This window comes from Dioscorea cayenensis, chromosome 9, assembly GCF_009730915.1.
Source record: "Dioscorea cayenensis subsp. rotundata cultivar TDr96_F1 chromosome 9, TDr96_F1_v2_PseudoChromosome.rev07_lg8_w22 25.fasta, whole genome shotgun sequence".
Lineage (NCBI taxonomy): Eukaryota > Viridiplantae > Streptophyta > Magnoliopsida > Dioscoreales > Dioscoreaceae > Dioscorea > Dioscorea cayenensis.
Genome location: NC_052479.1, coordinates 27,643,884 through 27,656,552, shown reverse-complemented (window position 1 = coordinate 27,656,552; position 12,669 = coordinate 27,643,884). Strand labels below are relative to the sequence as shown.

The 12,669-nt window shown below is 35.1% G+C and overlaps 2 protein-coding genes across 2 annotated transcripts; both read right to left on the bottom strand.

The window, feature by feature from the left end:
* Nucleotides 1-1,192: 1,192 nt before the first annotated feature.
* On the bottom strand, nt 1,193-2,781 carry LOC120268629 (uncharacterized mitochondrial protein AtMg00810-like). Its single transcript, XM_039275945.1, has 2 exons — nt 2,565-2,781; nt 1,193-2,226 (listed from the first exon to the last, which is right to left on the bottom strand). The coding sequence occupies exons 1-2, from the start codon at nt 2,779-2,781 to the stop codon at nt 1,193-1,195; spliced, it is 1,251 nt and encodes a 416-aa protein (XP_039131879.1).
* A 5,955-nt stretch (nt 2,782-8,736) lies between these two features.
* Nucleotides 8,737-9,486, bottom strand: LOC120268628 (secreted RxLR effector protein 161-like). Its single transcript, XM_039275944.1, has one exon. It carries the CDS (start codon nt 9,484-9,486, stop codon nt 8,737-8,739), a length of 750 nt encoding a protein of 249 aa, XP_039131878.1.
* Nucleotides 9,487-12,669: the final 3,183 nt, after the last annotated feature.

The window sequence follows — 12,669 nt, the reverse complement described above, 5'->3', positions numbered from 1 at the left end:
AAATGGGAGCTAACATAGATTTTGTTTGAGTGGGAATGGAGGAAGGATGAAGGATGTTGGTGGATAGGGGATGGAGTAGTTCATGGGAGTTGGGATCTGATTTGTGTGAGGGTTCCGGATTTGAATTCGCAACTCTCAAATGGGGTTTTTATTCTTTATTTTTTATTAATATTTTATTCAATAAAATGCCACGAACTCCAATTACATGTTGAACTTGATTACACCAAAAAGGCGTAAATTATAGTGGGGGACCAAAGTGATAGCATGTTTTAGGAACTCTCATTTAATTAAATTGTAAAAATTTATACAACCATTGTCTAGAACCTAACAACTCCCTTTTAATGCTTATTCAGCTGTGTTTTCTTTGATAATTTTAATCCTTATTTTTAGTTCACTTACACGTTTCACTATTTTTGATTAGGTTAATTGTCAGACTTAGATTTAATACTAATATTCTCTGATTTCCTATAGACTGATACTTTAGCTACTTAGCACACTTTATTATTTGATCGGTGCATACACTTATGTTCTGTAAGTGACTACGGTTTTAACTATCATTTGTCTTTAGTCTACATTTCTATAAATATTTGCTTTAGGAGTACTTGTGGAAAGTAAGCCAATCTAATAAAGCTTTATGCCCTTTTTACAGAATTTTAAGTGTTAGTTTTTAAATTAGAATTGTGATCGATTGTGTCAGAAATGCTCAATACCCCTCCGAAAGTTTATAACAACTAACTAACAAGTACGCTTATTGCACTTAGCGCTAGCACCTACGTTGTAGATGCTCCTCATAGGGATGGGGCGTGCCTAAAGGCAACTGCGGCCTATTCAAAGTGAGATGTGGATGCTATCCCTCTCATATTACAATTAAGTCCATTGAACACCAATCACTCGACTATAATAATATGTAATGATATATGTAAAGAAAAATTGAAAATGAACAAGGTTTTTGTAAATAATAAATTCTCTTTTCAACGTGAGAAGAGAGTTCAACTCTTATTATATTTATAGACTTTGTTACAATAAATAACAATACAAAGAAAGGAAGGAAAATAGGAATTCAAATCAATCATACAAAGAATGGAAAAATAAAATTGGAATCAATCAATTCCTATCTTGGGTTGTCACTTGCCATTATTTTTGTCCGCCACTTGTCGTGAATAAAGGAGATAAATCCTCTTGTTCCAACTTACTATTTTGAGATGATTTGAGTATCCATACAATCCCTTGAATTATTCTCATAATTAGGAATGACATCCTTGAATTGATCAGCTTCCTTATAATCTTTCTTAATATCCTCCCTCAAATTATGCCGAGGTTGGAGGCATAGTTTGCTACGGAAATAACATAGAGCGGCCTTGCATAGCGGTTTTGTGAAAATATCTGCAAATTGAGAAATAGAGGAGACATGACGAGTAATCAGGAGACCCATTAAAACTCTTTCACAAACAAAATGGTAATCTAATTCAATGTGCTTGCTACGAGCATGAAAGACGGGATTGATAGTCATGTGCAATGCACTCAAGTTATCACAAAACAGGATGGGTGGACAAGATTGTGGAACTCGAAGGTCACGTAAAAAAAACGTGAGCCAAGTTAATTCTTCTACTGTGTTGGCCATAGCACGATATTCTGCCTCAGTACTTGAGCGTGAGATTGTTGATTGTTTGTTAGCACACCAAGAAATAATGTTTCGTCCCAAAAATGTGCAATAACCAATGGTGGACCTTCTTGTAGTAGGACAACCTGCCCAATCTGCATCAAAAAAAGGAAAAAGATCAAGTGTAGTATCTCCAGTTAGATGCAAACCTAAAGTAATAGACCCTTTAACATATCTTAAAATACGCCGAACCATTTTCATACTAGCAATAGTTAGTGACTGCATAAATTGAGAAACATAATTAACACTAAAAGAGAGATCAGGTCTTGTAAGTGTTAAATATTGTAAAGCACCAACAAGGCTACTATAAAATGTAGGATCAGAGAGTGGAGTATCATCATGAAGACCCTTGGTTTTAGATTCCATTGGTGTAGTCATGGGTTTGCAATCTAGCATTTGAGCTTTGTCAAGAATAGTTTGAGCATAGTGAGTTTTAGAAAGATGCAAAGTGTTAGTAGATCGTTGAACTTCTATGCCAAGAAAATGATGCACTGGTCCAAGATCTTTCATAGAAAATTCAGAATGCAAAAGTGTAATAAAGTTAGTAAGTAACTTTGAATTAGAACCTGTTAATAGCATATCATCAACATAAAGAAGTAAGACCAATGTGCCATGTGATGAGTGCAAAATAAACAAAGATGGATCAGCCAAACTACAAAAGAACCCATGCGTAATCAAAAAGAACTAAAACGATCAAACCATGCTCGAGGGGCCTGTTTAAGGCCATAAAGAGCTTTTTGAAGTTTACAAACATGAGATGGAAACATAGGATCATGCATACCTGGTGGTTGTTCCATATAAATATCTTCATTTATGTGACCATGGAGAAAAGCATTTTTAACATCAAGTTGCCTAATATCCCATTGTTGAACCAAAGCAAAACTAAGAACTAATCAAATAGTACCTGGTTTTATAACGGGAGAAAAAGTTTCAATATAATCGATACCGTCAACTTGATGATAGCCTTTTGCAACCAGCCGAGCTTTCAACCTATCAAGTGTGCCATTAGCTTTTAATTTGGTTTTAAACGCCCATTTTGATCCTACAACACTCATATGAGATTCTCTAGGAACTAAGGTCCATGTTTGATTTTGATGCAAAGCATCAAGTTCATCGAGCATGGCCTTCCTCCACCCGTCATGTTGAAGTGTTGTTTTGATAGATCGTGGCTCACTTGGTATATCACCACATTCAAGAGTTAATGCATATCATGGATTAGGCTTGTAAATGTCGTGTTTCGCTCTTGTAACCATAGGATGAGATGTTGGTTGAACCTGTTCAGAAGGATCAAAAGTGTTAGAGTTTTCACTTATCAAGTTTTGACTCACCGAATCATTGTTCACTATGGTAGGAGAGGTCACAAGAGTCATGTCATGATCTTGGGATGAGACATTGACGGCACCAGGTTTCAGAGTGTGATCACTATCATGATTTAAAGGCGACTCAAGTGGCACATCTAAGTTGGTGTGTTCTGGTGCAATTAATGGCGTAGTTGAAACATTGGATGGTAGTGAAATAGATGTTAGATCCATAGCAGGAAGCGAGGGATTGAGAAAATCTGTTATGTAGGTATTAGAAGGTGAAAAAGACTCCTTTGCTTTATAAGGAAACATATTCTCATCAAACAGAACATGTATAGAGACAAACATCTTGCTAGTTTTTGGATTGAAACATCGGTATCCTTTATGCTTGTCACTGTAACCTAGAAAAACACAAGGAATTGTTTTAGGATCAAACTTATTCTTCTTAGAATCCCATGTATATGGGTAACATCTAGTGCTAAACACACGTAAAATAGAGTAATTAGGATGAGCACCATATAAACGGAAATAAGGAGAATTAAAATTAATAGAGGAAGAAGGCAAACGATTGATTAAAAACGCTGCTGTAGTAAAGGCCTCAACCTATAGAAAATTAGGTGCTCCACTATGAAAGATCATCGTTATCCCAAGTTCTCTGATAGTACGATGACGGCGTTCAACGATGCTTGTTTGCTCAGGTGTATAAGGACAAGAATGCTGATGAACAATTCCCTGTTGCTGAAAGTGTGAAATAAGTTTTTTATTGACAAACTCACCTCCACCATCAGAGTGAAAATCTTAATTTTTTTATCAAATTGGCGTTGCACATAACTTTCAAAGGCTAAGTAAACATCAATAAAATCAGATTTAGCACGAAGAGGAATTAACCAAATATAATGAGAATAGTCATCTACAAAACAAGCATAATATCGAAATTTGCCAAGAGATAAAATAGGGGCCGGTCCCCAAATATCACAATGAATTTTTTCAAAAACATGATTACTAGAGGAATGAGAAGAACTAAATGGTAACTTGCTAAGTTTGCCTAATTGACAACTTTCACAAATAGTTTCCATGTTTTTATTCGAATTAACATGAATTAAATTCTTGGTACGTAAAAATTGAACAGCTGATCTTTGTGGATGTCCAAGACATTGATGCCACAATTCTTCAGTCCCTGAGTTTTGTATATTTGAAAAGTGTGCTTCCTTTGGTTTAGACAAAACATAAAGATCTCCTTTATGTTGACCCATTAGCAATGTTCGACCTGTTGCTCGTTCCTTAATACAAAACAACTTGTCAGTAAATTCACAATTTAAAGGATATTGTGTCTTTAACTGACTAATAGAGAGTAGATTTCGGGTTAACTGAGGTACATGTAAGACATCATGAAGAAATAATTCATTCATACCATCAGAAACTAAAGTATCTCCAGTTGCATCTATCTTTAAAGGAGAACCATCACCAATGAAGACTGAATCATGACCAACATATTTTTTAAGATTTTGTAACATACCTGAATGTGCAGTCATATGATTTGAAGCCCCGATGTATGCATTGTCCATTCAACATCCGTATTGAAGTATCCATGGTGAGAGCAGCAAGAGCTTGAGGAAGGTCCTCATTATTCATTGACTGTTCTGGTAGGCTCCAACATATTTTTGCAATATGTCCAAGCCTTCCACAAAGCTAACAGTGCTCATTCTTATATAACTCTCTTTCTGTGTTTGTCATTCGTCGTTTGCCAGGAGGTGGTGGTCGTGGAGTGATTGTTAAATCTTTGTGGCTGTTGTGAGTTATTTCCTACAAAAATTTAAATGCTCGAAAAATTGTTGTTAGTAGCCCTGAAAACCTCTACCTTTTGATGTGAATTGCTTGTTTTCGATGATTGTGGTTGTTGTAAGTTTGTTCGTCGGGTTTGGTTATGCGTTGTCCATAAAAATGCATATCGTTTGGTGAATTAGAGGCTTCAAACCATGTGTTTCGTTGTTCATAACCTTTAGGAGTGACACAACTTTGGAATAAGATGGCATGGGAGGTTTGAGCATCGCCGTTGTAAAAAGACTCATATTTCGGACCCTAGATTAGCAAGTAAGGAATAGACTTTTGCCTTGTCGGGTCATCGGATTTCGATAGTCGCAAAAATTGTCACAAATACTTTTAAACTTCCTCAAGTATTCTGCTAAAGGCTGATTTAGATCTTTTCTGAGATATGTAAGTTGTTGTCAAAGAGTAAATTCTCATTCTTGGGAATCTTGAGCATATGCTTCTTTCAAGGCATGCCAAACTGATTGTGATGATTCTAGGCCAATGAGCAAGACCTAAAGCTTCTTCGGTGAGTGTCCCGATAATCCACCCACGTAGGAGACCATCTTCTTTTCGCCATTTGAGGTATTCTTCTGAGATCTTTTTTGCTTCATTGGTTGAAGTTTCACTTGTTGTGGTATTGTTGTTCATGGCTGGTTTATCTCTTTTGCCTGTGAGAAGCCCAACCATATCTTGACTTTCTGCAAGAACAAGTAGTTGTTCACGCCACAGGGGATAGTTTTCTGGGGTAAGTTTGAGTGTAACAAAGTTGGCAACATTCAAGGAAATTGTGAAGGAAATTGTGGAAGCCATTGTTTTGTAGAATAGAACTCTCTTATCTCACAAGTGGTTCTGGTACTATAAAGAAAAATTGAAAATGAACAAGGTTTTTGTAAATAATGAATTCTCTTTTCAACGTGAGAAGAGAGTTCAACTCTTATTATATTTATAGACTTTGTTACAATAAAAAACAATACACAGAAAGGAAGGAAAATAGGAATTCAAATCAATAATACAAAGAATGAAAAAATAAAATTGGAATCAATCAATTCCTATCTTGGGTTGTCACTTGCCATTATTTTTGTCCGTCACTTGTCGTGAATAAAAGAGATAAATCCTCTTGTTCCAACTTACTATTTTGAGATGATTTGAATCTCCATACAATCCCTTGAATTATTCTCATAATTAGAAATGACATCCTTGAATTGATCAGCTTCCTTATAATCTTTCTTAATAATATACAGCCTAACCTTCACAGATTAAAATCTATTCTCAATTTTTTTTTCACATCCCTTTATATTTTTTTCTCACTGAACAGAAAACTTCTTAAAAATTAAAAACAAAAAAAATTAAACACTCATGTTAAATCCAAATGGGCACTTAATGTATTTTTCTTTTTTTCTTTTTGCAAAAACTCATATTTTAAAAAAGAAAAAGCGAAGTAAACACTTTTGTGAAAAATGGATGTGTTGGAATTTTTTACTTTAGAAATGCGTATTCATAAGTTTATTTTGTCTACAAGGAAAGAGATATAAAGGAATCGTTTTTTTATTTTTTTATTTATGAAAATAAGTAATTCTGAAACCATAAAACAGATGCAAATATGCTTTTATTATAACCGGGATTATCTCAAATTATTCCAAATTATTCCATCAACAGTTTCTGCATAATCTAATTAATTAATTAAATCAAATTATTATATATTTTAATTGTTACAAATTATTAACTAAATAAAAATTCGGCTATCCAAATTCATATTCATATTCCAGCATCTTTATTCCAATTTTCATTTACTAAAACTACTGACCGAAGTGTCAGTAAATTTAAAATATTTTCCGCCTTTCTCCTTTAATTTCCTTGTCTAGGTTTCATTTTTCAATCCAATTAGTAAAATAAATAAATTATAAAGTCTTTTTTTTTTAATATACACTTTATTTTATTGATATTATATTTAATAAGACCCCCACGTAAATGTTTTCTATTTTTTAAAATTACCTCTCACCAAATCTTTTAACAGAATGTGTGAAATCGCAAAATTGACTTCATGATTTAAAGAATATTTGGTGATTTTAGCTTTTTAGATTTTACCATATTAATTTAGAAATATTTTAATACTTTTAATATTCAACTTAGGTTATAGTTTTCTTATTTATTTTATATTTAAAATTTGGTTATTAAAATTTTTTTGAGCATGTATTATTAACATTTCAAAACTTAATAAAAACAAATATATTTTATTAATATTTTCTTAGTGATAATTAACGAAGATATTAATTAATGAGGGATTTATTTGTAAACGAAGAACGAAATATACATGTGAAAACCAAACCCAAAAGGAATTATTCAATTACAGTACGGAATAAGACCATTTAAAAAAACTATGGCTGACTTCATATTCAAACTTCAAAGGACGAAACATTTCCACAAGGAAGACCTAAAAGTAAGTAATAAAAAGTTACAAAGAAAACAGGAATCTGTAAGTAAATTACCCCTTAAAACCATCATCTTCCCTAATAAAAAAGTACTCATAATTTATTATTATATTATGCTAGTCTAAAGCAAAAAGAAATCTAAAGGAAGGGATTCACAATTCAAGGACCATTAGTTAGGCAGAACCAGGGAATATGCTAGTCATCCACATGTGAAAACAAGCTTTTGTTCTCTCTTTCATGCCAACTTCTCCCTGAATATAAGTCAGCGATATTGATGACAACCTGATGCACTGATAGTGCTTGGAACCTTCAAGGTTGGAACCCTTGTTCTTCAACTCTGTGAACCTATAAATATAAACCCCACCTTTCATACCACTCTCAACTAAGACCCCTCAGAGAGAAAGAAAGAAAGAACAAAGAACCCTACCATCCCTTCTATCTTCTAGCTAATTAGAGCTTTCATACACACACACACACATATATATATATATACAGAGAGAGAGAGATGGGAGGGCAGTCATCTTGCCTCTGCTTCTCTGAAGGTTCAGTGAGAGTAGACGATGAGAACAAGGAGAGCAGGAGGTACAGCAGTGATGAGCCTGGGGATCCAAATATTGATGCCAAGGGAGATGCATTTATTGCTAAGATGAAGAAAGAGTGGAACAGTAACACTGAGTAGCATGTGTTAGTGCCGGTTTGTATTCAATATATAAGTGCTTAATTTATATGATGTTTTTTTTCCCGAAGTGCTTCTACCAAGTCGTTTGCTTCGAGTACGTATATTTATTTGTTAATTCTTGTTTTTATTTTTTTATTTTTATATTTCTCTTGATGGCACTATATTCCTAGTTTGATATATTATATTCAGTAATGGCTAGCTAATTAATTACCAATTTTAATGTTTTATTGCTTTTGAGTTGTTCATGGGGAACTTGTCTACATATGTTTCTTTTGATTCAACAAATGATATTTGATGTTTAAATAAATATGTTCTTAATTTTTTTATGAAGTGTTTAAAATTAAATGTTTGTCAAGATAAGTCAACATTTTTTTTATGGTTCAGTGGAAGTTCAGTGGAAGCTGTCAGCTTAAAACAAAGGATATATCTATTGAAAATATAAGGAAGGAAAAAATAGAAGAGCAAATTACAATCCCCAGGTTTTGTCTCAGAAAAAGCTCTTTCTTTTTAGTCCCACACTCCTATACATAATCCACTAACACATGCACTGACTCCACGTTTAGAAAGTAACTGACTCTTTAAAACATGCATAATTTAATCAGAATAACTAAATGCATAACATAAACACACAACTAAATAAATAATATAAACAACATAATTTGATGCAGTTGAGACTACACGCTTCATCACATTCTCCACTTTATCAGCATCATGTTCTCCACTTCATTTGCTTGATTTATCAGCTATCAATCTCCTCCTTGGGCTCAAGCTGCATATCCCCAGCCTCTCCCTGAGACATTCGATTCTATTCTTATTCAGAGGCTTGGTAAATATGTCTGCTAGTTGTTCTTCTGTACATCAATAAACCATTTTAACTTCTTTCTTCTCTTCATAGTAACGGACTGCATGATACTTGACCTTTATATGTTTGGTTCTACTGTGCAACATGGGATTCTTTGCAATGGAGATAGCTGCACAATTATCACATAAGATTACAGTGGCTTCAGATATATCAAGAACCAATTCTTTCATCAGTTTCCTCAACCAAATAGCTTGCTTAACTGCCTCTGAGACTCCTATGTACTCAGCTTCAGCTGTCGATTGTGCTACTGGTCCCTGCTTCTTTAAACTCCATGTAATCAATCCAGTTCCCACTGTAAAACAATTCCCTGACAAGCTCTTCATTTGTTCATCACTTCCAGCCCAGTCACTATCTGAAAAACCAAGAAATTTTACTAGTTCAGCTCTCCCATAGAATATCCCATAGTCAGTTGTTCCCTTGATGTAACGAAGTACTCGCTTGGCTCCCTTGAGGTGATTTTCGGTTGGAGTTTGCATGAATCTAGATAAGTAATTAACTGAGAAGACAATATCTGGCCTGGTTGCACACAAATACAACAGACTCCCAATTAAGCTCATGTAAACACTTCCATTGACTTGAGCTATTCCATCATTTGATATCAGTTTTTCCCCGATAACAAATGGAGTATAAACTGGTTTACAGTTCTCCATACAAAACTTGATTAATAAGTCATCTGCAAACTTCTTCTGATGTATAAAAACACCATCTTCACACTGCTGTACTTCCATTCCTATGAAGTATGCCATCTTAACTCATCTCAAAAGTACACTTCATCATAGCTTTGAATTCTTTAATCCCAGCTTCTTTGCTCCCTATTATCAAAATATCATCAACATAAATTGAAACAATTAACAGATCATCTTTGCTTCTCTTCACATACAGGGTTGCTTCATTTAGACTCTTTATGAATCCAATACTCAACAAATGATTATCCAGCCTGTTGTACCAAGCTCGGGGAGCTTGTCTCAACCCATATAAAGCCTTTTTAAGCTTGTACACTTTTTCTTCTTCATCGTCTTTCTCAAAACCTTCAGGTTGAACAACATAGATCTCCTCATTCAAGTAGCCATTTAAGAATGCTGATTTACCATCCATCTGATACACAAACCAATCTTTTTGAGCTGCAACAGCCATCAACAATCTAATTGTATCCATCCTTGCTACAGGTGCAAAGGTTTCAAACACACCAATGCCAATCTCTTCAGAATAGCCTTTCACAATAAGCCTTGCTTTATGTTTGTTCACTGACCCATCTGCATTCAACTTTAGTTTGAATACCCATTTAACTCCCAGAATTTTTTTACCAGTTGGTTTGTTAACAAGAACCCATGTATTGTTCTTCTCAATCATCCTGAGCTCCTCTACCATTGCTTTTCTGCAATCTTCTGACTGAAGTGCTTCATAACAACTGTTTGATTCTAAGACAGCCATACTGCATCTTGCATAGATGTCTTCCAGATTCCTATAACCTCTGACTGGTATATTATCATCCCTTTCTTCTTCATTGTTCACTTGCTCCATCTGTTCTTTACTTGTGCCTTGATGTTCAGAATCTTCAAGTACTTGTTCTTCATTCAATACATCTTGATAGTTTATAAATAACTCAACAACTCGTTGTGTAACTTCAGTTGATGTTATCTGTTGCATCTCCCAATTCCAGCCTTGATTTTCATCAACCTTGACATCTCTGCTCACTGTTATCTTCTGCAATCTAACATTATAGATTCTGTAGCCTTTAGTAACCTTACTATAGCCAACTAGAATGCCAACATCAGCCCGTTTATCCAGCTTGGTTCTCTTCTCCTGTAGAACATGTGTGTAACAAACACTTCCAAAAACTTTCAAATGCTTTACTTTAGGTTTAGCACCTGACCACTTCTCATATGGAGTAGCATTGCTCAATGCTTTAGTGCTCAGCCGATTCTGCAAATATATTGATGTGTTCACAGCTTCTGCCTAGAAAATGTTTGCCATTTTCTTCTCAAAGAGCATGCATCTTGCCATGTTTAACACTGCTCTATTTTTCCTCTCACATACCCCATTTTGTTGAGGTGAATATGGTAATGAAAGTTGATGATGTATTCCACTCTTTTGAAGAAACTCTTGAAATTGAGCTGATAGAAATTATGCTCCATTATCAGATTTTAAGGTCTTAATCTTCAATTCAGTTTCATTCTCTGCAGAGGCTTTAAATCTCGCAAACATTTGGAATGCTTCAGACTTCAGTTTCATAAAGAAAACCCAAGTATACCTGCTGAAGTCATCAATAAATAAAATGAAGTATTTGTTGTCATTTAGTGATTGAACCTACATAGGACCACAGATGTCAGTATGGACAAGCTCAAGTTTCTGTGTGGCTCTTCTAACTTGTTGAGTTGGAAAGGGTTATCTATGATATTTCCCTTCTTCACATACACTACACACCCCCTTCCTTGAACTCACAAGAGGCATATCAATCACCATTTGCAGATTAGCCATCTGTTTAAGGGTTTCAAAGTTACAATGGCCATATCTTTTATGCCAAAGTTGGGTTTCATCCATACTAGCATAATAAGCAGCTTCCTTTTCAAGATTTACTGGAAAACTATGTCCATGTATTTTAACTTCCATTAATTTTGCACCCTTTATGTCAAACACTTCACATGGTTTGTTATGGAAACTTAGTGCTAATCCATTTTCAATCAATTGGCCAACACTAATCAAGTTGTGCGAAATTGCAGGAACAAAGAGAACATTGTGAAGTTGTGTGTTACCTTGGAGTGTGTTGATGAACACTTCTCCTCTCCCTTCCACATTAATATGCTCTCCATTTATAATCTTCACTTCTGATTTATATCTCCAATCCAGTTCCTTGAAGCTCTCAATATCTCCACGCATGTGATGGGTCCATCTACTATCCAATAGCCAAGATTTTTTATAGGAACCTTCAGTTTTCCAATCAGTAATTGCCATAAACATCATTTCCTCCTCTTCTCTCACCTCCTCAGCTACTCTTGCCTTCTGCTATTCAATCTTACACACCTTCTCAACATGGCCAAATTGTTTGCACTTCCTGTATTGAACTCCTGATCTGTACCAACAATAATTTGGTGAATGATTTGTTTGTTTGCAATGTGGGCAAGGTGAATACTCTCTCCACTTCCTCACACTACTTTCAGTCTGACTGTTACTTTGATATCTTTGATCAACAGGTTCTGAAGAACTCCCAATTGTTTTCTTAAATGTCTTCTTCTGGTACTTGCTTCTCTCGGCAACAACCAAAGCAGTGCCGATTTGTTTCTCCTTGTTTCCACCCACCTCCTTCCTCATATTCTATCTCTGCTCTATAGCTTGTAATAAACTCACTAATTCACCAACACTCATTTTTGTGAGATCTTTTGAATCTTCCAATGATGCAATTTTATGTTCGAATCTTTCTGGTAGACTAACCAGAATCTTCTCCACCACCCTCTCATCAGTTAAATCAACTCCAAGCACTCTAATTCTGTTCACAATTTCCATGATTTTATCTGTAAAGTCCCTCACTATGTATCCATCTCTTATCCTCAACATTGCAAATTATCTTTTCAGATTAAGAATTTGAACTCTTCTAGCCTTCAAATCTCCTTCATACTCCTCTTTCAGCTTCACCCATGCCTCCCTTGAAGTTTCATAGGTCATTAGCTTGATGAACAACTCCTCACTCACAGCCGAATATATGGTAGTGAGTGCTTTGTATTTCCTGGTCACTGCTTCAGTATAATTCTTCTTCTGAGTTGTCATAGGATGCTCTGGAAGAGGATCAATCTCATCATCCTTCTCCAATGCCTTCCATAGATCACATGCCCTGAGATAAGCCTTCATCTCCACCTCCTAAGCTGCATAGTTTCGGCCATTGAATATGGGTGCTTTTGTTGTATCGCCCATCGCCACAGCTTTCAAAGATCAAT

Bases quoted from the DNA above. Each gene is read 5' to 3' on its own strand.
- LOC120268628 (XM_039275944.1), bottom strand. From the start codon at position 9,486: ATGGCATACTTCATAGGAATGGAAGTACAGCAGTGTGAAGATGGTGTT.
- LOC120268629 (XM_039275945.1), bottom strand. From the start codon at position 2,781: ATGCTCGATGAACTTGATGCTTTGCATCAAAATCAAACATGGACCTTA. The intron at 2,227-2,564 runs GTACTATTTGAT...TGCTATTAACAG, and splicing joins TTCTCCCGTTATAAAACCAG to GTTCTAATTCAAAGTTACTT.